We start from the raw sequence: 27794 nt of genomic DNA on the forward strand, positions 1-27794 counted from the left end.
GGGCTAGTGATGTAGGAGGTAACGGGTTGTGCGTCTTGCATTTGTTATTTGCAGATGATACAATATTGAATTGTGATGCTACCTTTGAGCACATTCTAATATATAAAATGTTTGTTGATTTTCTTTGAGGCAGCAAGAGGGTTGAGGGTTTATGTTAACAAAAGTGAGATGGTTCCTGAAGGGGAGGTAGAGAATATTGAAGCATTAGTGGGATGTGCGGCTTTCTCAAAATTTTAATGATTGGGATTTGGATTTGGATTTGGTAGCTGCATTTCTCCATCTTTTGGAATCTCATTTCCTTTAGTCCATGGGTGGAGATCGGTGGCTATAAAGGTTGAAGAATGATATTCATTCTTTTTATGTTGCTTTGTGGGGACCCTCCCTAGTCTCTTTCCCTTGGGAAGGGTATTTGGGGTGTGAAGGCACCATGGAGAGTATCATTTTTTGTTTGAATGGTAACATAGGGGAAGATTCTTACTTGTAACAATTTTAGGAGAAGATGATATCCTATAGTGGATTGGTGCTGCATGTATTGATGTAGTGGGGAGGGGGTGGATCACCTTCTGATTTATCGTACAGAGGCTTATCAACTGTGGTCCTTTGTTTTTAGATCTTTTGGTATACCTTGGGTATTACTTGAGAGAGTGATAGATCGTTTGTTTGGATGGTGAAATTGGATGGGTAAATATTCATCAAGACTTCGGAATTCGGTTTCGTCGTGTTTAATGTGGATTATTTCATTAGAAAGGAATAGGCGGACGATTGAGGACTTGGAGAAGACAATAAGCATTTCTTAGTTTATTTTGTTGGTACTTTGTTTGATTGGGCATGTGCTTGGGGACTCATGAATTAGAGTCTTTGTCTCTTTGTATATAGTCTTTTGTATTTTTTGTAATTCTTCAGACTAATTTATGTCTTTTTTTGTCTGAAGTAGTAAATTTTTTAAATAAAATTAGTATTACCTATCAAAAAAAAAAAAAAAAATCATCACTTAGAGAATAATATGTGAAAGTTATTCCTTTTGTGGATCTAGGAATTTCGATGTTTGACTTCAACAAATAAGTCCACAATTTCTGAGTTCTTTCCAAGTCAACCCAATTAATATTATTAATAGTTTGGTTGACAAAGTAAAACGTATAAGAACTTTTGGTGTTACTAGTTCGCATAACAATTCGTACACTAGAGTGCCAAGTATAAGCTGTAATTCTAGAAAATAAGTACCTTTTTCTCCAATATAACCGTGTTTCCTATTGCCTTTCTTGGTGGACCGACCAACACTGCAAATAGAGTCAATGTTTTTCGATGAGAAACCTTTCTCATTGTTGAAAATCGGCAATGTTGCTGGAGCACCAGTGGCTGTAATGTCCTCAGAAGTTATGACAAACTCAAGAGATGGATCCACCCCCTCCAAGTAATCATTATCTTCAGCATTCTGACAAAACAAATTTCAATATTATAAAAAGTAATGAAATTAGTAGCTAATTAAACAAAGGTCAATAGAAGTCAATCTTATTCTTTTGCTCCTTAAATATGATTAACACTAAGTCCAAATACAAAACTTTTTTTCATAATTTTTTGCAACCACTAACACACTATGCTTATAAGTTTGGAGGGAGAAGAGAATAGAGGGTAAAGAGGTGTTTATAAATTTGGAGGGAGAAGAGAGTAGAGGGGAAAGAGGGGAAAGAGTGGAGAGGAGAGGCAAATGATTACATTTTCTCTTTGTTAATTGTTTGAAAAATTATGCGAAAGAGGAATAGATATCCTTCCCTTTGTTTGGATGTTAAATTGGAAGTAGAGAATGATAATATCATATAAAATTTTTTTTTGGATAAGTATAATACCATATAAATTAACAATTATAACCATCTTTTGCTAATTTTAAGAGTTCTTTTACGGCCACAATAAAATCACACAACATTTTCACAAGTTAAGGTGTCAGCCCAACATAAGTTAGAATAAAATAATATAAAATAAAATTACATCCAAACTCACCACAACTCAAAACAAGATTAGTACGTAAATGTTGTGAGTTTTTATTGTAACCACAGACTTTCTCTAATTTTAAAATAATAGATATAATTGACATCACATTGGCAAAATTAACAATTTAATTATTTTTAACATAAATAGAATTCCCCACCTTTGGGAAATTAAAATTGAAGGGTTTGAAGGGTATAAGGTTGATTAAACACTCTCAATCCCCTTCAGTCTACTCCCCTCGATCTCTTCCCCTTCTATCAAAACTAAACTTGGCAAAGTTGAACTTAAACCCATTAACCCAACACGATCCAAGAGAAATAACCCGACTCATTGAATTGTCAGATCATGTCGTACCCAAACTAACGCTTTTTTAGAGAAGTAAATTTTTTAAGGTAATATGCAAAGTTGGATGTTCTCTTTTGGAGGAAAGAGAATTCAAATTGCTTTTTTGAACTCTATTAATGACACACGATCTCTTAACCATTCATGTAATTATGGTTTCTTCTTAATCAGCTTTTAGCATTGGCCCATGACATTTAGTATTTGTGGTCACGGTATTTAAGGGTTAAAAAAAAAACATTATTAAAGAACAACCTGTAAACATTATTGTAAGTTTGTAACTCAATTAGTTGACATATCCTAATGTGTCTAGGTCTAGCTCAATATAATTTGAGGTTTAAAGGCAATAAATTTAAATAAGGCCTTTTTATATTTAAGTATTAAATAAATAAATTTATTTAATATTAACTAAACCAAGCTTAGTTTGATGAATTAATATTAACCAATCTAAGATTAATTTCGTATAGAAAATTAAATTTAACAAAAATAAAATTTTTTTTCCTTAAAAGGAGGTTACTTTATCTAAGATATATAGCAATTAATGCATGATTAGTTAACCGTTATGAGAGATTAGGTGGCTAATGTTGACAATTTACCATAGGATTTGAGAGAGAAGATAATGTAGCACATTTACAACCTTTTGTTTTTCCAAACAGTTTAGGGTTTTTAATTAGGTTAGGTTTCTTTTTTTTTTTTCTTTTTTTTTTTTGGTTGAAATTTAGGTTAGGTTTCTATTAGTCCAAGTACTTTGGAGGCTTTGTTATAGATAGAAAAAAGAAAATGCTAGAATTATTACAAATTTCACTACAAAATATTACAATTTGATCTGGCAATTAATATGACAGGTAAACTTCAATAATTTAATTAATGAATGTTTATTTATTTATTTTATAAATTTTATGTAATAAAATTTGTAGTAGAATAACTCATTAAAAATATAATGAACAGTTGTTTTAAAAAATTAGTATCATAAAATTTGGGGCCTTTTGTAAGAAAGCTTTTGTAGTGGAGTCCTTAGACTTTGGGCCGCCCCCCAAGTGCATCCATGACATCAGGATTCAAATCCATCTCTTTGTAATTACCAAATTATTAAAAATAAAATTAATAAATAAACAATGACGTGGGACTTTGGTTCACTAACATATACATCATCGAGAACCCATACCAATCACACGAGAAAATACTATCTTGTTCGGGTGTATGCTTCCACCAATCACACACAGAAACATATATATATATATATATATATATATAGACACACACACAAAAGAGAGATTGATTTTTTTTTTTTTTTTTTATATGTTGAAATTCAGGTTAGGTTTCTATTAGTCCAAGTACTTTGGAGGCTTTGTTATAAATAGAAAAAAGAAAATGCTAGAACTACTACAAATTTCACTACAAAATGTTACAATTTGATCTGGCAATTAATATGACAGGTGAACTTCAATAATTTAATTAATGAATGTTTATATATTTATTTTATAAGTTTTATGTAATAAAATTTGTAGTAGAATAACTCGTTAAAAATATAATGAACAGTTGTTTTAAAAAATTTAGTATCATAAAATTTGGGGCCTTTTGTAAGAAAGCTTTTGTAGTGGAGTCCTTAGACTTTGGGCCGCCCCCCAAGTGCATCCATGACATCAGGATTCAAATCCTTCTCTTTGTAATTACCAAATCATTAAAAATAAAATTAATAAATAAACAATGACGTGGGACTTTGGTTCACTAACATATACATCATCGAGAATCCATACCAATCACACGAGAAAATACTATCTTGTTCGGGTGTATGCTTCCACCAATCACACACAGAAACATATATATACATATATATATATAGACACACACACAAAAGAGAGATTGAGAAACCTGAATAAGTTCCATGAGAAAATGTACATCCTTGGCATAAAGCTCAGCAGAGAGGTTCTTAACAGCCTGGTGAAGATCCTCTATTAGTGGGTTATGATCCCCTCCGATAGAGAACTTTGTTCTACGTATCTCTTCAATGTGTTCTTTCGGTGCAGCCTCCATATTCGTACGGATAACAACTTCCCAAAATACACACACAAATATGTAAAACCAGAGCTTTCAGCTGAACATTAGCTTAGAGAGAGAGAGAGAGAGAGAGAATGAGAGAGTGAAATGTATGTAAATAATGTGCTGGCGGAGCTTACTTATGGACGAAGTAGAACAAAACTTCCTTTTTTTCTTTTTCTTTTTGGGAGAATAAAGTAGAGCAAAGCTGAGAGAGAGAGAGAGAGAGAGAAAAGTAAAAAGGGTCTTAGAATTGAGAGTGTGGATTTACAGTGGACGACGACCAAGACCTTACTTTGGAACCTTTTTTTTTTTTTTTGGTGAGATAGATACTTTGGACAATTTGATCGGTCTCCTTTTCACTTGTCCGAGAATATTGTCATTTATGATATATATATTTTAGAGATTACATTCACCGTATTTTTATAATACTTTCACAACAAATTACAGGTAGTTAGTTGTTACTAGTTCAAATTTGAACCTATCACTAAAATTTCTTTTCCGCCCCAATAATAATATCCAGTAACAACTTGCCACTTAATTATAATTTATTGTAAAAATGTTGTGAAATATCCTTTCTCATATTTTTTTTAACACGGCCATTTATGATTAAGAGTCTTGTGTTTGCCTTCTATTTCGAGAGCATTTTCGTTAGTTCTTGCAATTTTATTTATTTATTTTAGTATAAGAATTTATTTTTTCAATTTTAAAAAGACCTTAATTCAAATTATCTATTTTATACTATATTTTATTAAAATTTAAAATTTTCTTAATTTATTTTTTTTTCTTTCTTCACATGCGACAGAGATCATCACTTCTCTTCCTTCATCATCGTGAGACGTAAATAAAAAATTAAAAACTAAATAAAAAATAAATAGTACCGGTGTAACCTACAATATACGTAGCTACTCCTCATAAATCATAATTAACATTTAACTTGACTCTTTTCAAATATAGTAACTATCCTTGATGTTTGAAATAATATCAATCAGATTTAAGATAATTCAAAATTGACTAATTTAATCTCTTTGAGTAGTTGACTAATTTAATTCAAAATTGACTAATTTAATATCAACACAATATCATGCTAATGATGCAAATAACTTAAATTAATACTGAAAAGAGTAGTTTGTATAAGAATCACTAATAAGCAATGAAAGCAATGAGTGATATGGAAGTTTCAGTGGTCTTCTCAAACATGCACAAAGAGTATTATTACTCATTGATTTTGAATTAAACACATGACTAAGGAGGCTCATCGTAAGTTAGAGTTTACTTAAATACATCCAAGAATTTCAGGCATGATTCCTTTTAAGACTAAGCATTAATAATAACTGTATGGGGGTGTTAACTAACCCAAATCATCTGGTTCGAGGACTTCAGGCGTGATTGGATTTAAGTTTAAACACTTAGGAAAATTGTAAACGAGTGTTAACTAACCCTAATCATCTGGTCCGAGGACTTTAGACATGATTGGATTTAAGTTTAAACACTTAGGAAAATTATAAACGAGTGTTAACTAACCCTAATCATCTAGTCCAAGGACTTTAGACTTGATTGGATTTAAGTTTAAATACTTATCAAAGAACTTAATATAACGAATTGACATATTGATTAAAGAAAAGATTCGATTAATAATAGTACCTTTTGAGGTTATTTACATTCCAAGAGTGTGGTATTACATAACTATTTAGATCTTCCAAAAAATACGCTCCAATGCCATCCCCTGAGGTGATACGATATGACCCTTCTTAATTGGGTCATAACCTTTCCCAAGCTGGGTTCTTTGCAGTGTCCACAACCTTTCTAAGCACCAAATCACCAGATTCTAAAGGCCTTAACTTTACGTTAACATCATAGCCTTGCTTGAGCTTTTGTTGGTAATGAGCTAATCGGACCATTGCATTTTTCCTCATTTCCTTAATCAAATCCAGACTCTTCTCTAGCTACTCATTGTTGCCGGTCGGACTGAACAAACTAGTTCTCAATGTTGGGAACCTATTCTCCAAAGGTATGACAACTTCAGCCCCATAGGTCATCGAGAAGGGGGTCTTTCCAGTAGACCTACGAGGCGTAGTTTTGTATGCCCAAAGTACATGTGGCAATTCTTCCACCCATTTGCCCTTCGCATCGTCTAGTCTCTTCTTTAATCCATTTACTATGACCTTGTTAACCGCTTCTGCTTGCCTATTCCCCTAAGGATAGGTAGGGGTAAAGTATCTGTTTATGATTCCCAGTTCGCTAAAATAATTTTTGAATGCTTTGCTATCAAATTGTAGGCCATTGTCCGAGATAAGAGTATGAGGAACCCCAAACCGAGTGACAATATTCTTCAGCACAAATTTCTGCACATCTACATCTCTGATATTGGCTAGAGGTTCAGCTTCGACCCATTTGGTGAAATAGTCTATGCCGACCAGAAGGTATTTCCTATTTCTTGTAGCCTTAGGGAATGGACCCACGATATCTAAGCCCCATTGAGTGAAAGGCCATGGGCTAGATAATGGATTAAGGATTCCCCTTGGTTGATGAATGTTTGGGGTAAACCGTTGACATTGATCGCACTTCTTAACATATTCATGGGCTTCTTTTTGCATATTCGGCCACCAATAACCTTAAGTAATGGCTCGGTGAGCCAAGGACCTACCTCTAGTATGGCTCCCACAGATTCCTTCATGTAATTCTTCTAGTAGTAACCCAGCCACTTCAGGATGCATGCCTAATAAGTACGGTCCTGAATAGGAGCGTTTATATAGTTTCTGGTCCTCGGATAGCCAGAAACTAGTTGCGTTCCTCTGAACTTTGTCAGCTTCCCACATTTCTTTAGGCAAAATATCCTCCTTCAAGAATTTAACTATAGGATCCATCCAGCTGAGTTCGGCCCTGATTTGATGAACTTGGACTACCTCTCTTCTTGCCTCCATAGGCCCATGCAAGTCCTCGACGAGGATAACTCTCGGCAAATCTTACGTTGAAGAGGCAGCGAGCATGGCCAAAGAATCAGCATGTGCATTACCATTTCTGGGGATGTGCAGCAGATTAAAAGAGTTGAACTCCAATTGCAGACATTTAACTCGGCTCAAGTATCCCTGCATTCTTTCATCTTTTGCCTCAAAGTCACCTTGTACTTGACCAACGATTAACCTCGAGTCTGAGAACACCTCTACTGACTTTCCTCTCATTCTTCGAACCATAGCCATTCCCATCAGTAAGGCCTCATACTCAGCCTCATTATTTGTGGCCATGAAGTTTAATCTTAGTGACTTTTCAATAACAATCTTCTCTGGAGATATTAACACTAGCCCCACTCCAGAACCCTTTTGATTTACTGCACCGTCTATATATACTTCCCAGGATGATGGGCCTTTCTGAGAGATTACGCCAACCGATTTTTCATTCATGTTTTGTGTTGGCATTAATTCTTCTAACGAGGGCTTAGTGAACTCGGCTACTAAATCCGCGAGGACCTGCCCCTTTGTGGAGGTACGGGGCATATATTTGATGTCAAAAGCCCCTAGGATAGTGCCCTATTTAGCTATTCTCCCCATGTAGTTAGCACTTTTAAGTATGGTTTTAAGCGAAAGTTGTGTGAGCATAACGACCGTATGTGCTTGGAAATAATGAGGCAACTTCCGTGTACCAAGTACTACTACCAAGATGGCTTTCTCCAGTGGCAGGTAACGAATCTCGGCCTCATGCAATGACTTACTCACATAATAAACTGGCCTTTGCACACCTTGGTCCACTCGTATTAATACCAAACTTACAGCACAAGGAGCCACAACAATGTAAACAAACAAAACCTCATTTGGCTCAAGACTGGACATAATTGATGGCCGAGCCAAATAGTCTTTAAGTTGTTAGAAGGCCAAAGCACACTCTTCAGTCCACTCAAACCCTTTCTATTTGTTGATCAACGAGAAGAAAGGTCTACACCTATCTGTTGATCGAGAGATGAATCGGTTCAAGGCAGCGGTCATTCCAGTCAATTTCTGAACTTCTTTAGGATTCCAAGGAGCTTGTAAATTGTGGATGACCTTTATCTGATTGGGGTTAACTTCAATTCCCTTGTGAGTCATCATATACCCCAAGAACTTGCCTGACCCTATGCCAAATGAGCATTTGGAAGCGTTTAGACGCAGCTTGTGCCTTCTTAGAACTTCAAAAATGTTTTCAAGGTCCTTTATATGTTCAGAAATGACCTTACTTTTCACCATCATGTCATCTATATAAATTTTGATACTTTTACCCAACTGTGGCTCAAACATCCTTGTTATCATTCTTTGGTAGGTGGATCCTGCATTTTTCAAACCAAATAGCATCACTTTCTAATGGTAGTTACCGATAGAGGTGATAAAAGCAATCTTCTCCTAATCATCCAAGGCTAATGGTTTTTTGTGGTAACCCTGGAAAGCATCCAGGAAACTCATCCGAGGATGGCTGATAGTGGCATCTACTAGCTGATCAATTTTTGGCATAGGGAATGGATCATTAGGACAAGCCTTATTTAAGTCAGTGAAGTCTACACATACTCGCCATTTCCCATTCTTCTTCTTCACCACCACCATATTCGCTAGCCACTCCAGATAAAAAACTTCTTTAATGGCTCTAGCTTGTTTAAGTTTTGTTACTTCTTCTTTTACTGCATCAGCGTGTTCCTTAGATGGGCGCCGAAGAGGCTGCTTCTTAGGGGTAATTAATGGGTTGACCTTTAGATGGTGACATATGAATTCTGGATCCACCCCTAGGGCTTCGTAAGCATTCTGGGCGAATACGTCAAAGTTTCTCTTAAAGAACTCTACTAGCCCTTCCTTCTCCTGCAGAGGTAGCTGAGATCTAACTTGAAAGAACTTTTTTGGATCGTCTCCGATGATAACTTTTATTAAATCTTCGCACCTAGCGCCCTCGTCTAGATCTTCGACGGGCAATACCCGAGGTTTTAACTGCTATAAACCCCTTTCGGCCTTGGCCGAGGACTCAGTTTCAGGCTTATGCTAGATGGCAGCCACTAAGCATTGTCTGGCCGCGGACTAATCTCCCTAGATTTCACAAACTTGTCCTTCAGATGGATATTTAACTTTCTGATGCAAAGTAGAGAAAACAGCCCTAGTGTATGAAGCCAAGGTCTAGCTACAATTGCCGTATAAGGCGAATACACATCTACCACTATGAAATCCACCTCTACCACCTCTGAGCCGGTTTGCACAGGTAATCGTATTTGGCCTTTCAGGGTAATAACCCTTCCTTCAAAACTCACCATGGGGGAATTATATGGTGTTAGGTCTTGAGGTTTTAGGTTTAGCCCCTTATAGAGATCAGGATACATTATCTCTACTGCGCTACCCTAGTCCACCATTACATTTTTTACATCATACCCTCTAATTCTAAGAGTGATTACTAAAGCATCATCATGGAGTTGTGTGGTTCCAATCTTGTCCTCGTCCGAGAACCCTAAGACCAGTTGAGCATTCAATTTAGCTCTCTTCGGACCTTGGCCGAAATCCCTTGCAGGTAACCGGGCTACTGACATAACCTTCGATGGCTAGGATCGTGTTCTCCCCAGGGCGGCGAAGATGACATTGATAGTTTCCAATGGAAGCTTTAAAGAGTCATCTCTTCGGGACTTCGAGTTCACCTGACTTCCTCGGCCGCTGGAGTAGTGCAAGAGGTGTCTCAATTTACCCTAGCGGACCAGTTGGTCCAAATGATCCCATAAGCTCCTGCAATCCTCTGTGGTATTCCCATGGTCCTGATGGTATTGGCAATAGAGATTATGATTACGTCTCTCAGGGTTCCCCACCATCTTATTCGGCCACTTAAAGAATGATTCATTCTTAATTTTTTCCAAAACTTGGTGTATTGGCTCTTTGAATACAGCGTTGACTGCTTGAAAATTTGTTGATCCTGATTGCCCAGCAAAATATCTCCGTGGTTTACTGTTGTTGTAACAGTCCGACCTGAAATCCCTCTTCTTTTGGGGGATAACCTTGTCCTTTCCCTTCCCTTGCTGTTGATCTTCTTTAACTCTTTTATACTTTTTAATACAGTCCATGAGCTAACACATATTAGTAACTGGCTTACCAGTTAAGGACTTCCTTAAACCATGGTCAGTAGAGAGGCCGAACTTAAACGTGCTAAGGGCCATTCCATCAAAATTGCCCTCCATATCAGTAAACATCTCCCAGTACCTATCTAAGTACGTTTTCAAGGTCTCACCTTCTTATATGCTCAAGGATAGCAGTGAAGACAAGGGCCTGGCCATTCTTTGGCATGTGACAAAACGGGAACCAAATACTTGAGTAAGCTCTTTAAAGGAACTGATAGAGTCTGATTTCAGGCTGTCAAACCATCTCATTGCAACTGGTCTAAGACTGGAGGGGAAAACCTTGCACATCATAGTTTCGTCCCTGGAGTAGACAGCCATCATTTGGTTAAAGTGACTCATATGTTCCACAAGGTCTATTTTACTATTATAGATGGTGAACGTCAGCTGATGAAAACGACGAGGGAGCCTTACTTCTTCAATCATGTGTGTAAAAGGTGACCTAGATATTTGATTCAAAGCCCTACTCATAGCATCATTCCCTACGCCTCCACGTGATGGGTTTCGAGGTTGCCTCTTATGATGATACTCCTCTTCATAGGAAAAAGATTCACTGACTGGTGTTCGAGATCTCTGCTTGTAAATGACGTCTTGTTCGTCATCAGAGTCTTCATCAGAATACGAAGAAATCCGTTTCCTCTTTGCATGGTGCAACTCCCTTTTTAGCCTTTCAATTTCTAATTGCATGTTCTGGTTCTTTTCTGCATAAGATACGTGACTTCCGCCATATGACTGGCTTCGATCAGTATGCGCAGTGTGTACACTACCTTCACAATCTTGTCTCTACCCCAAATTAAGAAAATGGTTAACATGTTAGGATGCCCTAGACTCTGCTGGTTGTTGCCCTAGTTTAGCCATTATCAACTGTTACTTCCACTTTCGCTCAAGCTCTTCCCACAGACGGCAACAATTGTAGGGTCAGGATTTGTAGCCCAAGCCCAAAACAATGAATTTGTAGAGAGTGGGTGAAAGAGCTGGACGAGTTGTGAATTTAGCAACTGTTAACTATGATATTAAGGGATGGGCCAACGTAAAAACACACTTAACAGCTAAACAAATTGATGTTCGAAGAGGTATATTATTGATTGAAAGGTGAATACAGTTCTTAGAGCTACAGTAAAATCTTTTCTTCTCCTCTTTTCCTCTTTTTTCCGATCCCCTTTATTCAGAGGTCTCTCCCATTTATATAGTCTGCTTCTAAACCATCTTCATCGTACACTTGTTCTTCATCCAAACATTCACTTGAGTACATGTCACATTAGGTATCTTCTATAGTTCTCCATGAGCGTGGGTAGCTGAGGTTGCACTGTTCAGGGGTCTTCTCCACATAAATGTGGCTAGAAAAGTTGCTACAACGTATTAAACACGGTGGTAGCAGCTTTTTCCTTTAGATATTTCTCCGTTCTTATCATCTCCATACATGCCCAGAGCTTATCCTTATCATTGGAATCGTTAGGAAGGTTACTCGAACCTTCCAGGTATTTACTTGATCAAGACTCTTTATATCCGAGGAGAATACGCCCTTCGGCTTGCTGATGCTCTCTTCGGACTATAGTCTTCGATCATGTCCAAGTGTGTCTCTCCCATATAGAATCCTTCTCAATCATCTTCTTCTCTTCAAACACACCTCAACCCAAAAACGGGGCCCTAGGCCCAATACACCATGTTGGGCTTTTACCCCCACAATTTTGATTTTATCCTTTCATATTCAAGTTTGGATTTGGACTCCAAGCTTTGATACAATTTTTTTGCTTATGTACTGATAGGTCTATTAAGTATCACATCAACTTCTTAAAAAATAAAAAGTATCACATCAACTCAAAACAACTAGGTTTCTAAACCTGGTTTAAAACACTATTATTATTTTTGTGTGTGTTCTAATAAGTATTACTGTTTACTAAAAAAAAACTTTTTTTTAAAGACAAAAAAGGGTTTGACTCGATTAAATCACATTATATTTTTGTATTAACGTATATAATTGAATTGTATATTTTTCAATTCTATATGTACATTTAATATATACAATTTTTCAAAAGATGTACAAAATTATGCACAATCAACATACACAATTTTCAAAATATGTACACAATTATGTATATTCAATATACACATTATTCTTTATATTTTTCAAAGAACTTACACAATTCTGTAAATTCAATGTACTCAAGTTTTCAATTGATGTACATAATTCTTTATATTTAAAGTACACAATCTTTCAATTTTGTACATTCAATGTATGCAATTTTCAGATAGTATACACAATTTTGTATAATAAATTTACGCATTTTTAAATTATGTACAATCAATGTACACAATTTTTCTATGATTTTACATAGTTTTGTATATTCAATGAACAAAATCTTTCAATTTTGTACATTCAACGTACACAATATTTTATAGTTAATATACATAATTTTTCAAAGAATGTACACAATTCAAAACATTCAATGTGCATTTTACATATACTGTGCATTCAAAACATTCAATTTTGTACAATTCTGTACATTCTGTAAATTCAATGTGCATTCAAAACATTCAATTTTTTAGAGAATGAACACAATTCTGTACATTTTACATATACAATTTTTCAAGGAATGTACACAATTTTCAGTGTTTGTGCACTCTTTCATATATTCAATATACACAATTTTTTAATGTTGTAAATTCAAGTTACACAAAATTTCAAAGAATTTATAATATTTTGTACATTTAAGGTACACTATTTTTCAAAGAATATACACAATTTTGTATATTCAATGTTCCCAAAATTTCAATTCTGTACATTTAACGTGCACTATTTTTGAAAGAATGTAAATAATTCTGCATATTTAATGTACAAAATTTTTATATTATGTAAATTCAATGTAGATGTTTCTCAAAGATTGCATACAATTTTGTATATTTAAAGTACATAATTTTGCAAAAATTACACACAATTCTATATATTCAACGTACAAACTTCTTCTAAGAATACTCACAATTTTATACATTTTGTATATTCAATGTACACAAATTTTCAAAGACTCAAAATTATTCTGCACACTATTTTTCAATTCTTTAGATTTCATACACATTTTTTCAATGACTTATATGAAAAAAATAATAATTAAGGAATAGAATTGAAAATATGTTGAAGCTACATGATGATTTAGCTGATAAATATGAAGAAAGAAAAATAAAAGAAACTTCCCTTTTAAAAGTAGAGGATGTGACCAATGACTTAAATTTATTCTAAATTCTTGGTGATGCTTTATAATTGAAAAGCAATTACCATTCTTTAAAGGCTAAATATTCTTTCACACCCGTTTACATCCACTATTTTACACACATATACACGATTTCTGAGGGGAATGTTCACATTTTAAAAATGCCTAAATTTTAACATATAAAAGTGGATGTAAAATAGTGGATGTGAGAGAATCAAAACTCTTTCTTAAAATCAATATAAAAAAATTTCCCCCACCCCTCAAAACCTTTAATACCTTTTGAAAAGTCACTCCTTTAATAGCATCCACTATTTCACACTCGTTTACATCCTTTATTTCACACACATATGCACAATTGATGAGGAGAATGTCCACGTTTTTAAAATGCCCAAATTTTAATATATAAAAGTGGATGTGAGAGAATCAAAACCCTTTCTTAAATTCAATATATAAAAAATCACCACTAAAAAAAAAAAAATCTCTACATAAAACCTGTAATACCTCCAGAAAAGTCCCTCCTTCAATTGCATCCTCCTTACACTGACAACAAGATTTGGTGGTTCAACATACCAAACCTCCATGGAAGTCATTGTTGTTATGTGCTGCGAGAAAAGAAAAATAAAGATAGATCAATAACCAAAAAATAAGAAAAACAAGAAATAGAGCATGAAATGAATCAGAAAATGCATTGCTTTGGGGATTAAAAGAAATTGATGAGAGAGGTCCAAAGAATAGGAAAATAATGGGATGTGGCTGAGGCTATGCACTAGTCATGCTGTAGTACTCTCAATAACAACTATCTCTGAGCTTCAGTTGATAGTGCGTGTGTGCGTACAATTATTAAATTTGATTTGATTAGATTTGATATCAACAAACACCGTATGTAGGATTCTGATTGACCAACACTAAAACCGAATCTTCAAACATATGAGTCAAAAAGATAAAAATTCCACACAACTCACAAGTAGAGATGCAGAACTGCAACATATTGATAGACTATCAAGAATAGAAATAAAGCAACTAATCCATTCTAAAAAATATACATTCCAATAACACACATTATCATTTAGTTCAAAATTAGAGTAAAAAAAAGAAAAGAGAAGCACTCCAACTTAGGAGTAAAAAAATAAAAGAATAGCCCAGGACAAAACAAAATAAATTTTAAACTTATGGCTGATCATTAAACCCAGCAGTGAAACTAGTTCATTTTTTATATTTACGCCAGAAAAATATTTAGAAATACACAGGATATCAATGAAAAAAAAACTTACAAGCATTAACAGCTTATTGCATATAATTAGTCTGAAGGGAAGGCAGACGAGAGGAAATCCTCGTCCTCGATAATTTGCAAATTCTTGGACTTCATTAAAAGCATGACTGCTTCCTCACCAAATTCCAGAATAAAGGCCAACTTGATCAGCTCAGAGAGTGCACCAATATGATCGCTGTTCTCCCATAACAAACCCTCAGATATTGCTTCAGAAAAATGTATAGCATATTCAATGAGATTCTTATATCCATTAGACCTGTCCAACTTCTTTGCAAAAAACTTTGAAGCTTTTCATCCCAGCGTATAATTTGGCTTAATCTTGCATTCACGATCTCCCCTGAAGAAAGTGATAAACTGTAGTTTACAGTGATCGGTTCACCTGTCTCAAGGAAAGTAACATTCAGAAGCCTTTGGATAGTTTCATGCCTGCTATTTGCTTCCATTTTCATCACAGGATTTGCTAAGGATGAGCATAACCAGACCTTTTGTAATCAAAAACTCCTTTGGATTCACCTGATTGAGTTCAGCAACATCCACCGAGGATGATTCTTCCTTCTGTACAGATTCAGATATAGTGCGAACACCTGTGTTCCTATAAATTTCAAGCAACTTTGTTGGAGGTAAAGAAGGCATGCTTGGCTGAGGGCACCAGACAAATAAGGGTTGAGAAGAAAACTTTTCAAAAATATCCTTCAGTTGAAGATCATCAGCCATAAAAACATTGTGCTTGTTGGACAACAAAATTCCATCGGAGTCAGAAAACCAACGAGTAATTTCACCATCCTTTCAGCCAGAGTCTCTACACTTCCCTGATCTGAAACAAAAGATCAGAACTTACCACAGTCAGCATGTGACAATGGTTGGCCTGAACTTTCCCAAACCTTCCAAAGATTAAGTAATCGTCCACTGAAGGATAGTTTCCAACATCGAATGCATTGGAGAAAAAGTCAAGTAACTCAGGTTCAAAATATTTGTCAAGAACTTTCAGCTGCAAACTGAAGAGACCATCCTCATCATGCAGAACACATTTTTTGGAGCTAAACCACTCTCCATTCTGATTCACATTTGGGATAAAAATCCTTTTGGCAACTTCACTGTCTGGTTTCCAATGACATATACTCAAGTAATTATATGTGAACTATAGTTGAAAATTGAACATGAACATCAAGTTGGCTGGCAATCAATGAGCATCCTTCCTTAACATCAAGGATGACTCCTATTTCCTTGAGCTCTACTTTGTAGGATGTAATGTTAGAGCCATAAAAATCTTCATCAATGAAAGGTCCATCAGTCCGCAGCAAATAGGAGCCCCAACTAGAATCAAGCAATAAGCCCTTGTCTAGAGGCCTATAACCATCAGTGGTCTTCAACCATTTCTTAGAAATTTCTTTTGAGAAAGAATTGGGAAAAGAATAATTCCTAGCTTGCCATTCCAGCATTGGCAACACATTCACAGGAGTTATGCTGGTGGGATCTGAGGGAATGAGAAGACCATCAGCCACAAGCTTCGCACCATCTTCAAATTCAGCAACAACTCTCATGTTCTTCAGCTCTTCCTTGTATTCATGAATGTCCTTGCCATAATAGTTGTCACTATTATCTATGAAAGGGAGGTCAGCAATTGGAAAAACTGACTGCCAATCTGGCCCAAACAGAATGCAATCTCTTGGAGATCTTTTGTCACCATGCCTAGTCAGCAACCTCTTGAGACCACAGATGGATTTTGTAATATCTGAAGGAAACAAATAAGGGGTATTTTTAAGCTTTCTACAACATGAAAGAAAAGAGAGAACAATTTCTTTAGTCACTGAAGATGCCTCCTGCTTGAATCTGTTAGCAAATTCTTCGACCACCTCCTCAAAATCCACCTTCACCCCTGTTTCCTTTAACTCATTTCTGTAAGAGAAAATACTGCGTCCATGGAAATCATGATCAATAAATGCAAAACCTTCAAAAACCTGTAAAATGCAAACCCATTGAGGGTCAAAAAAGAAACATTCCCCTGGAGGCTTGTAACCAAGATTCATCTTGAAGAATTTCACACCTCTCAATGCCTGAGAAGGTGATTTTAAGTTCTCAACAATGAATAGGTAACGATCATTGAAGCCAATTACCACACCAATAGACTTAAGTTCCTCTCTAAAAGAATGGATTTCCTTTCCAAAGTAACCTTGATCGATGAAGGGGATGATATTGATGTGTGATGCAGTTTTCCATTCCTCATCAAATAAAACAGATTCAACTGGAGACCTGTCACCACAGCATGTCCTTAGCCATCTCTTATCCTTGATACTGTTGATGAAATTGTCCTGAGGAAGATAATTTTCCCTCAAAATTTTGATGAAGTACAGACAGCACTCGGCCGCTAGTTAGTGTAGAGTATTCTGTCAAAGACACTCCCCAATAAATTCACATGCTTCTCCATACTCACACATGACTCCAATTTTCATTAGCTCCTCCTTATAATTTTTTATTGCACGACCATAAAACTTTAAGTTAACCAATGGAATATCAACAAGCACTGATCCGTTCTGCAAAATTTTTCCCAATGAAGAGAAAAGCAAGAATGACTGTGAAGGTGGCCTGTAATCAGAAAAGCCACTAGTAGTAATTTTCAGCCAGCTACCTTCCTTCATGCATTTTAAGAACATATTGGGAATGTTAATTTTTTCAAGTTTCAGGTTTTGATACCAATCCAACAGCAAGAAAGCATTTTGCTTGGTGAGTGATGATGAGACTGTAGGAATTGCAGCATTAGGGGGAGATATATCAGGGATATCAGAAGCTCAAACATGAGTTTTAAGGAACTCTTAAAGAATTTTTTTCTTGAAGCATATTCACCTGCAAAATAACCAGGTTGCAAGTAGCTTTCTGCTAACTCAACATAGCCTTCATACCAACCTCCTGTTGTGAAAGATAAGACTACTGAAGTGAACAAAGGCAATAGCATGCTTCTGGCAACTATTGAGACATTTGTTAAGGTGAACTGCATATTCATATATATTCATAGCAGCAACCTTCACATGATCTTGTAGCCACTCCATCAATGTATCCCTCCTTGAGAAGCGCCAGATGACTTCTTGTCTGCTTTTCTGCCAAGAAAAGAAATTAAGATGGACACCAAAATTGTAAGTTGAACCTCTTTTTTTCCTTTTAGATTACAACTTAGCAATACAATCAACATTCCATAAGAGCTCTCTCCCTCTCTTAATGCTTGTGAAATCACTTCTATGCCAACCTTTCTATGGTTATATGCACAATTTAATGACGATACCAGTTAATAATACTCAAGTAAGCGGTTGGAAGTATGAACCTGTTAAAATTTAAATAAAGCAGATCTTTTTGTTTTTCCTTTATGCTATTGGTTGGGTTGGAAAACCCATGGTGTTCTTCAGCATTCTGTCAACCAAAATTTAACGTTATAAAAGCGTATTATGACATTAGGAACAAAAATCATGTCTTTAATTACAAAATGCTATGATACAAACACAAAGGTTACTACTATCGAGTGTTAATTTCCTCCTTTTACTCAAAAGTTAAACAAAGGTTACTAAAGTCAACCATTTAAACATTGAGGTCTTCTATGAGCACAAAAAAATTCACTACATTTTCACAACAAGCTTATGTGTCGAATCCAATATAGGTCAAAATATAATAAGATTTTATCCGAACCCACAACAATTCAAAACAAGAGTCTTGTGAAAATGTTACGACATTTTATTATGTACTAGACTTTCTTTGAAACATTAACAAACAATGTATGACATAGTACCATTCAGGTTTGCTAACATTAACTTTTTTTTTTCTTTGGGATGAGTTACATTATGAATATATTATATAAGAGAATGAATGAGAAACCTGAACGAGTTCCATGAAATAGTGGACATCCTTGGCATAAAGCTCAGCAGAGTGGTCCTTGACAGCCTGGTGAAAATCCTCCATCAATGGATTCTTTCTCCCTCCTATTGAAAACTTTGTTCTACGTATATTTTCAATGAGTTTCCGCGCCTTCTCCACATCCATACCTTCTCAGAACACACGCACAAATGAACAAACATAGGAAATATAGAAAAACACACACACACACACACACACACACACATATATATATATGGAAAGGGTCCTAGGATTGTACTTGAACAGGGAGTGGCACTTTGCATGAGCTTTTGACGCTGTTCGGCTTCTGGGTCTCTGTATTTGGTTGTGACCTTTCATCTTTCTGAAGGAGAGTACACAACTCAGTATGGACCACCGTTGACTTGTTTCCCATTTTTTTACTTGTGAAGTGGTCCAGGGTTTTTCTAGATTTTGTAATCAGTGTGCTTTAAGGAGCGGGTCGCTACATGGTACTTAAGTTTAGAGGGGTCGGTGACTCAGCGTTCAAACTGATAAAGTTAACAAATGTTAAAATTGACAAAGTCTTTTGTAGTCTAACAACACATACTCGATTTGAACTCACTTATAAGTAAAAACTAAATGTTGTCTTAAGTCTTAACTCGATAATAAAGAGTTATCGTTAGCATGAGGATGAAACACTGTAAAAAAAGTCTTAACTGGATAATAAAAAATAATTATCATAAACTTATATTAAAATAGAGTATATATTTTGGATGTATTTGTATCTATTATGTTAAAAAGACAAAAAAAAAGATAACTGGGTTCGATTGGAACATATCAGAACCCGTTTGTGGTCCCCACCCAATTGATTTGCCAGGACACCTCACCACTCACTACTAGTTACTAATACGATCGAGAATATATATATATATATATATATAATGGTTTCATTTCCGTTCAGTCTGTAATAATAAGAAAATTGCGGCTTTGATTGTCTAGCGAAGAGGAAGAGATGTGGGGGATTGTGAGACAAAGACTAGGAGGCTACTCTGCTTATTATGTATGTATGTTACTACTAGAATCAACATTTTTGTTATTAGCACATATTTACTTACTATTTTTTAAGTATTTGTTCATTTCGTTTTTTGTTTTTAATTAACTAATTATTTATTTGGGTTGGTCTGCATGTGTGTGTGGATCAGTCGTTACAAAGGATTGGACTTGGACATCTGCTAAATTCATCGAAATGTTACTCTTCTGAAGCAGCAGCAGCTAAAAAGGTGGGTATTGTTACACTCTGCTAACTGAACATTTGATTTTAGTGGTGGAATTTTGGAATATCTTTGTTTGCAGGAGTGTTTGTGCTGTCATCAACTTATAATTTAATCAAAATTTATCAAATTTCATAGCCTATGTGGACAAATTGTTGTGTGTGTGTGTGTGTAGAGGTGTGTATGAACCAAAGAACTCAATTTATAATCAATAAGTCTAAAAGACACAAATTGTTTCACAATAGTTTAGGTGTAACAGAGCTGTAAATGGTTAATAATAAAGTAGTGATAGTGGTGGACCCAAATGGGAATTAATAATAACTTGAAAACTCAGTTAGTGAAATTTGTTTGTCAAAAATATTGTCTTTGTACCATTACTCATTTATAATTCAGTTGATTTTGCTTGTACAGCTTACATGGACAATGGGCAAATGCAAAAATCCTATGCATAAGTCATTGAATCTCTTTTCTAATTTTTTTTTTTTTTTGGCTATGTGAATGTTCAAAAGCTCTTCAAGTACCCAACTATTCACTAATAATTACAGGTAAGAATCCCTTGGGGATGGCCTTAAGATGTTAGCTAGGAGTTTGAACACAAGACTGCGTGAATCTCATAACGTCTTGGGAACCGCTAAATCAATCCCTTGGGGCTAGTAAATCTCTTTTCTAGAGAGAGTAATTTTTTTCCTAGATATTAATCATATTCCTAATATCAAGCCAGCTTTTTTGTTTTTCCCTCTTTTTATAAAGAAGCTCATTATGAAGTATGGCTTTCCTGAATCTAAGTTGTCATGGTTAATGTGGGATAAAGGTTGTAACTGCTTGAATGAACTAGCTGCCTGAGCTGAGTAGATGACTTGGCATTGGCTACATCTATATAACTGTAATTTACACAAAGTCATAGCTTCTTTACTGCTGTTGATCTGTGTTAATGTATGCATGTGTGAAGTTAAACTTTTAGGTTAAGATGGTGTTTCAACATGTACATGAAGTTTTCACTTCAAGAATTCCCCCAAAGTTAATGCCTCTAACTATATATTGGTTTTTTGGTGGAACCCAATAAACAAGAACCTAAAAACTATTTAACTTGAAATTTGCCTATGATGAGATATCTTTGTTATTGACTTATGGGAATACTTTTATCTGCTATACATTGTTTCTATACTGGAGACAGTCAAATCCAACATATGCTTTTCTTTCTGATCGTCTCAGTTTGTTATTTTTTTTTGAATTACAAATTTCTTGCAGATGACAGTGCGAGATGCTTTGAATTCTGCACTTGATGAAGAAATGTCAGCAGATCCTAAAGTTTTTCTGATTGGCGAAGAGGTATTGAGGGAAACAGTCACAGACGCTTTATTTTTCCTGTGGTTACTATTTGCCTCAATTGTACATGTTCTTCTTTTTATTTCAGGTCGGGGAATATCAAGGTGCATACAAGGTTAGAAATGCACAGTGCAATGAAAAGAATAGCATCTTCCATCTTGAAAGAGTGCTTATGTTTGTATATTTGTTTCTTGTTTTAAAATTTGCTCACTAATTCCAACCTCCATTTTTTGATTAGATTTCAAAAGGGCTGTTGGAGAAGTATGGTCCTGAGAGAGTTTGTGATACTCCAATCACAGAGGTTGATCCTTATCCTTGAAAAAGTGTAACATGTTTTTCACTTGTTTAAGTGTCCATGTTCTCTGGAATTTTTCCATTTATGTGCTTGAAGGTTTTGGTAAACAGCTTTTAATGATGGATTTATTTTTTGTGCACATGAATTTTGCATATTTTGTAGGCTGGTTTCACTGGAATTGGAGTTGGTGCAGCTTACTACGGGCTTAAACCTGTAGTAGAGTTTATGACATTTAACTTTGCGATGCAGGTGACAACTTCTTTACTTATCTATCTTTTATCGTTTCATTATGTTAAATTATTTCTAGGTGATGGTGGATTTGACTTGTGTGCGGGATCCAATATCAATAGAATTCCTAAGGATTCTTTTGGAATTGACCACGTTCATTTTCATTTTATTGTTAATTGAAGTTCAATGTCATTTTACTATTAGAGGATTCTGCTGCCATTCTATGTTATATTAGAAGACAATATCTTCAGTATCTAAAATGACCATTGCATATGTCATTCAATATCTAGTATGGGGTTGGACTCTTGAATTGAAATTTAATGTAGCAACCAATATCTTGTAAGGATACATCCCACCAAGGAATCTATGATCTAAGCAATGGAATAATGGAAGTATAATCATACACGTTCATCTCTTGGATTACAATGGTGGTTGGGCTAAATCTGAATGTCATAATCATTGTCTCAATGCAATTAATGAGTGCTAGACATACCCCTCCTAAAATACGCTTGAAGCATGATCTAGCTAGAAGTGTGGTTAATGATTTACTATTGCCCTTGTTCTAATATTTCTATGTTAATTCATTTTCTTATTTCTGCAGGCAATGGACCATATCATTAATTCGGCTGCCAAAACGAATTATATGTCTGCTGGTCAGATATCAGTACCTATTGTATTCAGAGGACCAAATGGTGCTGCAGCTGGAGTTGGTGCGCAGCATTCTCAGGTAATGTGTCAACTCATGGTTAGTTCCTTTGTGGTCTTCTATCTGAAGACTATTAAGATTGCTTTTAAGTGAATCCTAAGAGACATAGCAGTTCTTGTTTCTACAAGCATATTTATTACCCTAGGCCAAGGTAGCCTGATTCAGTACATGGAGCAAGATCACTGTAAAAAATTGAAATGATACACAGCCAAAGTATTGTATTCTTGTCTATATGGTCAGAAAGGAAAAAATAAAATTTCTTGAATGAATGAAAATAAGTTATGTTATTAACAACTTGCTTATCTTAATCTCAGCACTTAAAGAAGTTTCATACCTCCAGGACATTTTAATTAAAGTTGATGTGAGTTTCATTTTAAAATTTCAGAAACCATATTTATGAATCAGGACTTAGTCACCTTTTTTTTTTGGCATTTCTCTTTTATACTTCAATGTACTAGGTTGTACTCCTTTTTGGGATTGATTGACAAAGTTTAACTGAACCCATCTTCCTTTTGAGTAGACATTCAGTGGAAGGAAATGGGAGTTAAGAGAGCTAATACCTTTCCATATTGGCTTTACATAGCCATTATTGTTTGGAATTATTTATTCTTCAGCCACCCGCTAAGTAACAGGCTAGCACTAATGTGATGGAAGACTTATGTGCTTACCTTCTTAATATTGCTCTGGGTTGAAGGCTCAGTTTGGGATTTTGTACAGTGCTATGCAGCATGGTATGGTTCATGTCCTGGTTTGAAGGTTCTGGCACCATACTCATCGGAAGACGCTCGAGGCCTGCTAAAAGCTGCTATTAGGGACCCTGACCCTGTTATTTTCCTTGAAAATGAGTTGCTGTGAGTAGTTTATTGAAGAACTATTATTTTGTGACTTGGGTTTTGTCAGCAACTCAGATGCTTTTGTCCTTGGTCTCATTTTTGAGCTGCAGTTATGGAGAGTCTTTTCCTGTTTCAGTAGAAGCTGTTGATTCCAGTTTTTGCCTTCCAATAGGGAAAGCTAAGGTATTTATTTATTTATTTATTTTACTTAAGAGTAATGCAACAAAAACAACATTTTTCACAGCTTGCTGATGTGGCAAGTTGATATTGCTTTTGACATGGACCCACCAACAACACCACTTTATTGTCTACCATTGACAACTTGCTATCTTAACAGTTGTGAAAAAAGTTGTGCCGATAGACTTATTGTTTTTCTTAAGCTGCTTATTGCTGTATATTTTTATTATTAGTAATAATTGAGTTTTCTCTCTTTTGTTGATGTTGACAGATAGAGATAGAAGGAAAGGATGAAACAATTACTGCTTTTTCAAAGATGGTTGGTTATGCTCTCAAGGTTTGTCATCCTTCTTGAAGCTGAGGTGGACTCATTGTTATGGATGACTGAATGTGTCACTTTATAGTATTTTTATGTGGTATGGATGAAATGTATCTTTGGATATTATAAAAAGAGAATGCATCCATTTTTGCTGGCATAAATTGGTCATTAAAAGAAATCATTTTGTGGGCAACAATTGAAATGGGTTTTCTGCAAAAGTCAATGTTTGTGCTAAGTTTTCTTAATTCATTTCCATTTAATTCATCATTAGTTTGTAAATACATAATGTTAGGCTATGGTTTTGATAGTTAGAAATGGTAACTTGACATGGAATGGTAGATCATATAAGATTTATTGGTAGGTACTACTCAAAAGCCTTAACTTGTATATATGAAATGGTGGATCATATAAGTGATTAGGTTCCTTGCAAGTTACTTACTACCTTAGCTACTTACTTTTTGATCCGGAACTAACTCTGGTGGAGAAAACTTAGGCGGCTGAGATTCTTGCAAAGGAAGGAATCAGTGCTGAGGTAACTCAAAAAACCTTTAATGTTCAGTAGTGGATTGGCACTGCTACTGTCAGAATTTCCAATTTTTGGTTTAGAAAAGATATAATAGTTGTAATATGTAATACAGGTTATAAATCTGCGCTCAATCCGTCCCCTTGATAGAGCCATAATCAATGCTTCTGTCAGGAAAACTAACAGACTAGTAACTGTTGAAGAAGGGTTTCCTCAACATGGTGTCGGTGCTGAGATCTGGTCATCTTCTTCTCATCAGCTAATATTTTCCATTTATGTTTACAGTTTCTCTTCTCCCCCTAGTATTTTCCCATTTAATGTTTTTCTTTCTGCAGTACATCAGTGATTGAGGAGAGCTTTGAGTATCTGGATGCACCCGTTGAAAGGATTGCAGGAGCTGATGTTCCTATGCCATATGCTGCAAATCTTGAGAGGATGGCCCTTCCACAGGTTTGTGTTAATGGATTTAATTTTTCTTGATGATTTTCATATGTATTTTTTATATAGGAATTTTTGTCTTGAGTCGTCTGGGTGTTTTTGGTGTGCCTTATGATCTGTGTATAGATTTCAATACAAGTGTTCTTCTCTCTTTTCCCTTTTATTTCCTGGAAAATGTTAGCAAGTTTGTCATCTTCTGTCTACCATAATAGTATAATGATGTATTTCATAAGGCAACATCTCAGTCTAGGAAAGACCATTTTTTTTTTTTTTTTTTTTTTGGGGGTGGATAAGTACCAAAACTTTACTAGTGAATGAAGAGGATCAAGTACACAGGGAGTATACTATGGGTACAACACAATCAAGCACTCAAGTTACAATGTTCAATCAGATCTAAGAGAGAATTAAAAGAAAATGAGCCCAAAGCTAGAGTCCAATCAAACAGAGGTTTGAATAAAAGTAGCTTAAGATCGAGAGTAGTCCTTTCACATCACTCAAAACTTCTATCATTTCACTCCCATCAAATATGCCAGATTAAACAATGAGGCACTACTTTCCAAATGGCTATGTTATGATGGTGATCAAACCAACCCTACCAATAAGCTAGCATATTCAGAACTCTCCATGGCATAACCCAATAAACACCAAACCATATCCCATAGTCCACAACTCATTAGCTAGAGGGCAATAAAGAAGTAAATGCACCATAGTCTCCCCCCACTACATTTACACATATAACACCAATCTAACACCCATACTCTTCTCTTGCTTTCTTCCGTAAATTGTCAACAGTCAAAATTCTCCCAAAAGTACTGTCCATGAGAAAGAAGCAACTCTAGGAGAAACCTTCGATCTCCAAATAATTTTCCATTATAAAGAACTATAGTACCCTCCAACATCAATACCTCGACCCTTTGCTAGCTTCTAATAAAGTTTCTCTTCTTCCAATAAAGTTTATCTTTCTCGTTCTCCCTCACAGAAGTAGAAGAAATAAGATCCATAAAACTGACAAGGCTCCAACTCCCAATCCTGTACCAATAGTGAGAAATGAGGATCCTCGTGAACAACATCATTACAGAATTGCGTAAGATCTGCAGCAGAGGAGTCCCTCTCTCGACAAATTCCAAATAATTCAGGAAAGGCCTCCTTTAGTGGACAATCACCACGCGACAAAATCATGCCAAAATTTCACTCTAGTTCTAGTTCCCACCTCATACTAAGGATACCGTAAAAAAGTTGCCACTCTAGTTTTATAAGCTTCCAAATACTCAAACCAACAATGTAGAACCCCTTCAAACCCATTTACCCTTTCAAGTAATCATTCCTAAACCAGAATTTGAACATGATGTCTAAATTAGCTTTGATATTTCTTAAAAATTGAGAGATTGGGATGTAAATCAGGAGATAAAACATTGAGGATAAAGTAAATAAGCACATCAAGAGAAATGTGTGATTGTAAAATATCTATTAAGTTAAAAGGTTAAATTTTATAAGATTGCTATAAGACAACTAGGTTTTATGGAATTGGATCTTAAGCTGTTAAGAAGCAACATGTTCATAAAATGAGTGTAGCTAAAAAGAAAATGTCAAGTAGATGAGTTGAATGATTCAAAATGAGAAAATTCACTTAAAGGTAGGAGTTGCCCTAATTGATGAAAGGATGAGAGAGTTGTTTGATATGGTTTATTCATGTTTAGAAGAGAGCAATCAATGGAATCATGGGAAAACTTGAGTTGATTTAAGTTGCGGGAAAGGAAAAAGGTCGAGTAAGACCAAAAATAATATTAATATAAGTAATGAGAAATGATATGTTAATTAAGGAAGTATCATAGAGTATGATTTTAGATAGAATAGGAAAAAAAAAAAATTTTTGATGTGACCGACTTTGACTAGTCTATTGAGGATCCATAGTCAATTCCAAATTTTTGGGACTTAGGCTTGGTTGTTGTTGTTATATGTATAAATCAACTTTGAGCCTTTGATGCAATGCTTTGATGGAATATGGATTTTATCTTTGAAGGTAATACTGGTGATTCCTTGAAATTGTTTAATGGCTTTTAACCTAGAAGTTTAGAGAAGTTTAACGCTCGTGTTGTCTATTGTATAGGTTGAGGATGTAGTTCGAGCTGCAAAGAGAACATGCTATAGATCAGTTTGAATGGCTTCAACCGCTAAGAATGAAGTTACAGATAATTTTTGTAGAGTGGTGATAGTTACACACTGTTTTCAAAACATGATTTCGTAGGCCATGTACGGCAATGTGTAACAAGCTATGTGCAATAATAATTAGCACTTTTTGTATTTTTGTTTTTGGGTACATACAACTGAGAAGATGACTATAAATTGAGAGATAACATATATTAAGAAGGTAAAACTTTCAAGACATTGCCTTGTGTTGATAATAATTTGTGGGTTTCTTAATGATTTGAGTCACACTTACTAAAAAATATGTAGTACTCCCGAAATATAACAGCATGGTACCCTAGCCTCTCACGTGAATGGTGGTGGGTCTTATCATGTAGTATTCTCAGAATATAACAGTATGATACTCTCTCCTCTCACGTGAATGGTGGTAGGTCTTACCATGTATTTAATTAGTGGCATCTATCATTCATATGATAGGAGAGCGTACCACTAAGTATTATTTCGTTATACTCTTCAAGCATGCAAAATTTCAATATTATCAAATATCAATAATTATCTCATGTGATTTTTTTTTATATTTAAATTTCAAGTTTTTTTTTTTTTTTTTTAAGGGTAAGTTGCAAAATATACCCCTAAAGTTTGGGGTTACTTAGATTTAATATCCTGAAGTTTGAAAATTTTGATTTTACACATTGAAGTTTACTTCTGTTAGCAAAAGCAGCCCTACCTATGTGGCAAAAAAATAATATATCAGACTC

At 35.2% G+C, this 27794-nt stretch overlaps 4 protein-coding genes across 4 annotated transcripts; 1 reads left to right on the forward strand and 3 right to left on the reverse strand.

Annotated features, from left to right (window-relative positions):
* Positions 1 to 813: 813 nt before the first annotated feature.
* Positions 814 to 4611, reverse strand: LOC111998782 (protein NO VEIN-like). Its single transcript, XM_065774120.1, has 2 exons — positions 4195 to 4611; positions 814 to 1432 (listed from the first exon to the last, which is right to left on the reverse strand). Exons 1-2 carry the CDS (start codon positions 4354 to 4356, stop codon positions 1052 to 1054), a joined length of 543 nt encoding a protein of 180 aa, XP_065630192.1. The 5' UTR covers positions 4357 to 4611; the 3' UTR covers positions 814 to 1051.
* Positions 4612 to 7325: 2714 nt separating this feature from the next.
* On the reverse strand, positions 7326 to 7853 carry LOC136068105 (uncharacterized). Its single transcript, XM_065774809.1, has one exon. It carries the CDS (start codon positions 7851 to 7853, stop codon positions 7326 to 7328), a length of 528 nt encoding a protein of 175 aa, XP_065630881.1.
* Positions 7854 to 14965: 7112 nt separating this feature from the next.
* Positions 14966 to 18961, reverse strand: LOC112017384 (uncharacterized). Its single transcript, XM_065774813.1, has 8 exons — positions 18797 to 18961; positions 17780 to 17924; positions 17440 to 17675; positions 16096 to 17247; positions 15777 to 15992; positions 15421 to 15664; positions 15195 to 15317; positions 14966 to 15144 (listed from the first exon to the last, which is right to left on the reverse strand). Exons 1-8 carry the CDS (start codon positions 18959 to 18961, stop codon positions 14966 to 14968), a joined length of 2460 nt encoding a protein of 819 aa, XP_065630885.1.
* A 747-nt stretch (positions 18962 to 19708) lies between these two features.
* Positions 19709 to 27276, forward strand: LOC112017393 (pyruvate dehydrogenase E1 component subunit beta-1, mitochondrial). The gene is made up of 14 exons (XM_024049845.2): positions 19709 to 19835; positions 19978 to 20055; positions 21295 to 21375; positions 21461 to 21487; positions 21611 to 21673; positions 21830 to 21916; positions 22497 to 22622; positions 23319 to 23452; positions 23545 to 23617; positions 23883 to 23948; positions 24424 to 24462; positions 24569 to 24693; positions 24789 to 24903; positions 26999 to 27276. Exons 1-14 carry the CDS (start codon positions 19788 to 19790, stop codon positions 27047 to 27049), a joined length of 1113 nt encoding a protein of 370 aa, XP_023905613.2. The 5' UTR covers positions 19709 to 19787; the 3' UTR covers positions 27050 to 27276.
* The last annotated feature ends 518 nt before the right edge of the window (positions 27277 to 27794 follow it).

This window comes from Quercus suber, unplaced genomic scaffold, assembly GCF_002906115.3.
Source record: "Quercus suber isolate HL8 unplaced genomic scaffold, Cork oak 2.0 scaffold_7, whole genome shotgun sequence".
NCBI lineage: Eukaryota > Viridiplantae > Streptophyta > Magnoliopsida > Fagales > Fagaceae > Quercus > Quercus suber.

Bases quoted from the DNA above. Each gene is read 5' to 3' on its own strand.
- LOC112017384 (XM_065774813.1), bottom strand. From the start codon at position 18,961: ATGGATGTGGAGAAGGCGCGGAAACTCATTGAAAATATACGTAGAACA. The intron at 17,676-17,779 runs GTGAATATGCTT...CAATTCCTACAG, and splicing joins GCAACCTGGTTATTTTGCAG to TCTCATCATCACTCACCAAG. The intron at 15,318-15,420 runs GTCTGGTTATGC...TCCTTGAGACAG, and splicing joins GGAGTTTTTGATTACAAAAG to GTGAACCGATCACTGTAAAC.
- LOC112017393 (XM_024049845.2), top strand. From the start codon at position 19,788: ATGTGGGGGATTGTGAGACAAAGACTAGGAGGCTACTCTGCTTATTAT. The intron at 23,453-23,544 runs GTGAGTAGTTTA...TTTGAGCTGCAG, and splicing joins TTCCTTGAAAATGAGTTGCT to TTATGGAGAGTCTTTTCCTG. The intron at 24,694-24,788 runs GTCATCTTCTTC...TTCTTTCTGCAG, and splicing joins GGTGTCGGTGCTGAGATCTG to TACATCAGTGATTGAGGAGA.
- LOC136068105 (XM_065774809.1), bottom strand. From the start codon at position 7,853: ATGCCCCGTACCTCCACAAAGGGGCAGGTCCTCGCGGATTTAGTAGCC.
- LOC111998782 (XM_065774120.1), bottom strand. From the start codon at position 4,356: ATGGAGGCTGCACCGAAAGAACACATTGAAGAGATACGTAGAACAAAG. The intron at 1,433-4,194 runs GTTTCTCAATCT...TTGTTTTGTCAG, and splicing joins TTCTCATGGAACTTATTCAG to AATGCTGAAGATAATGATTA.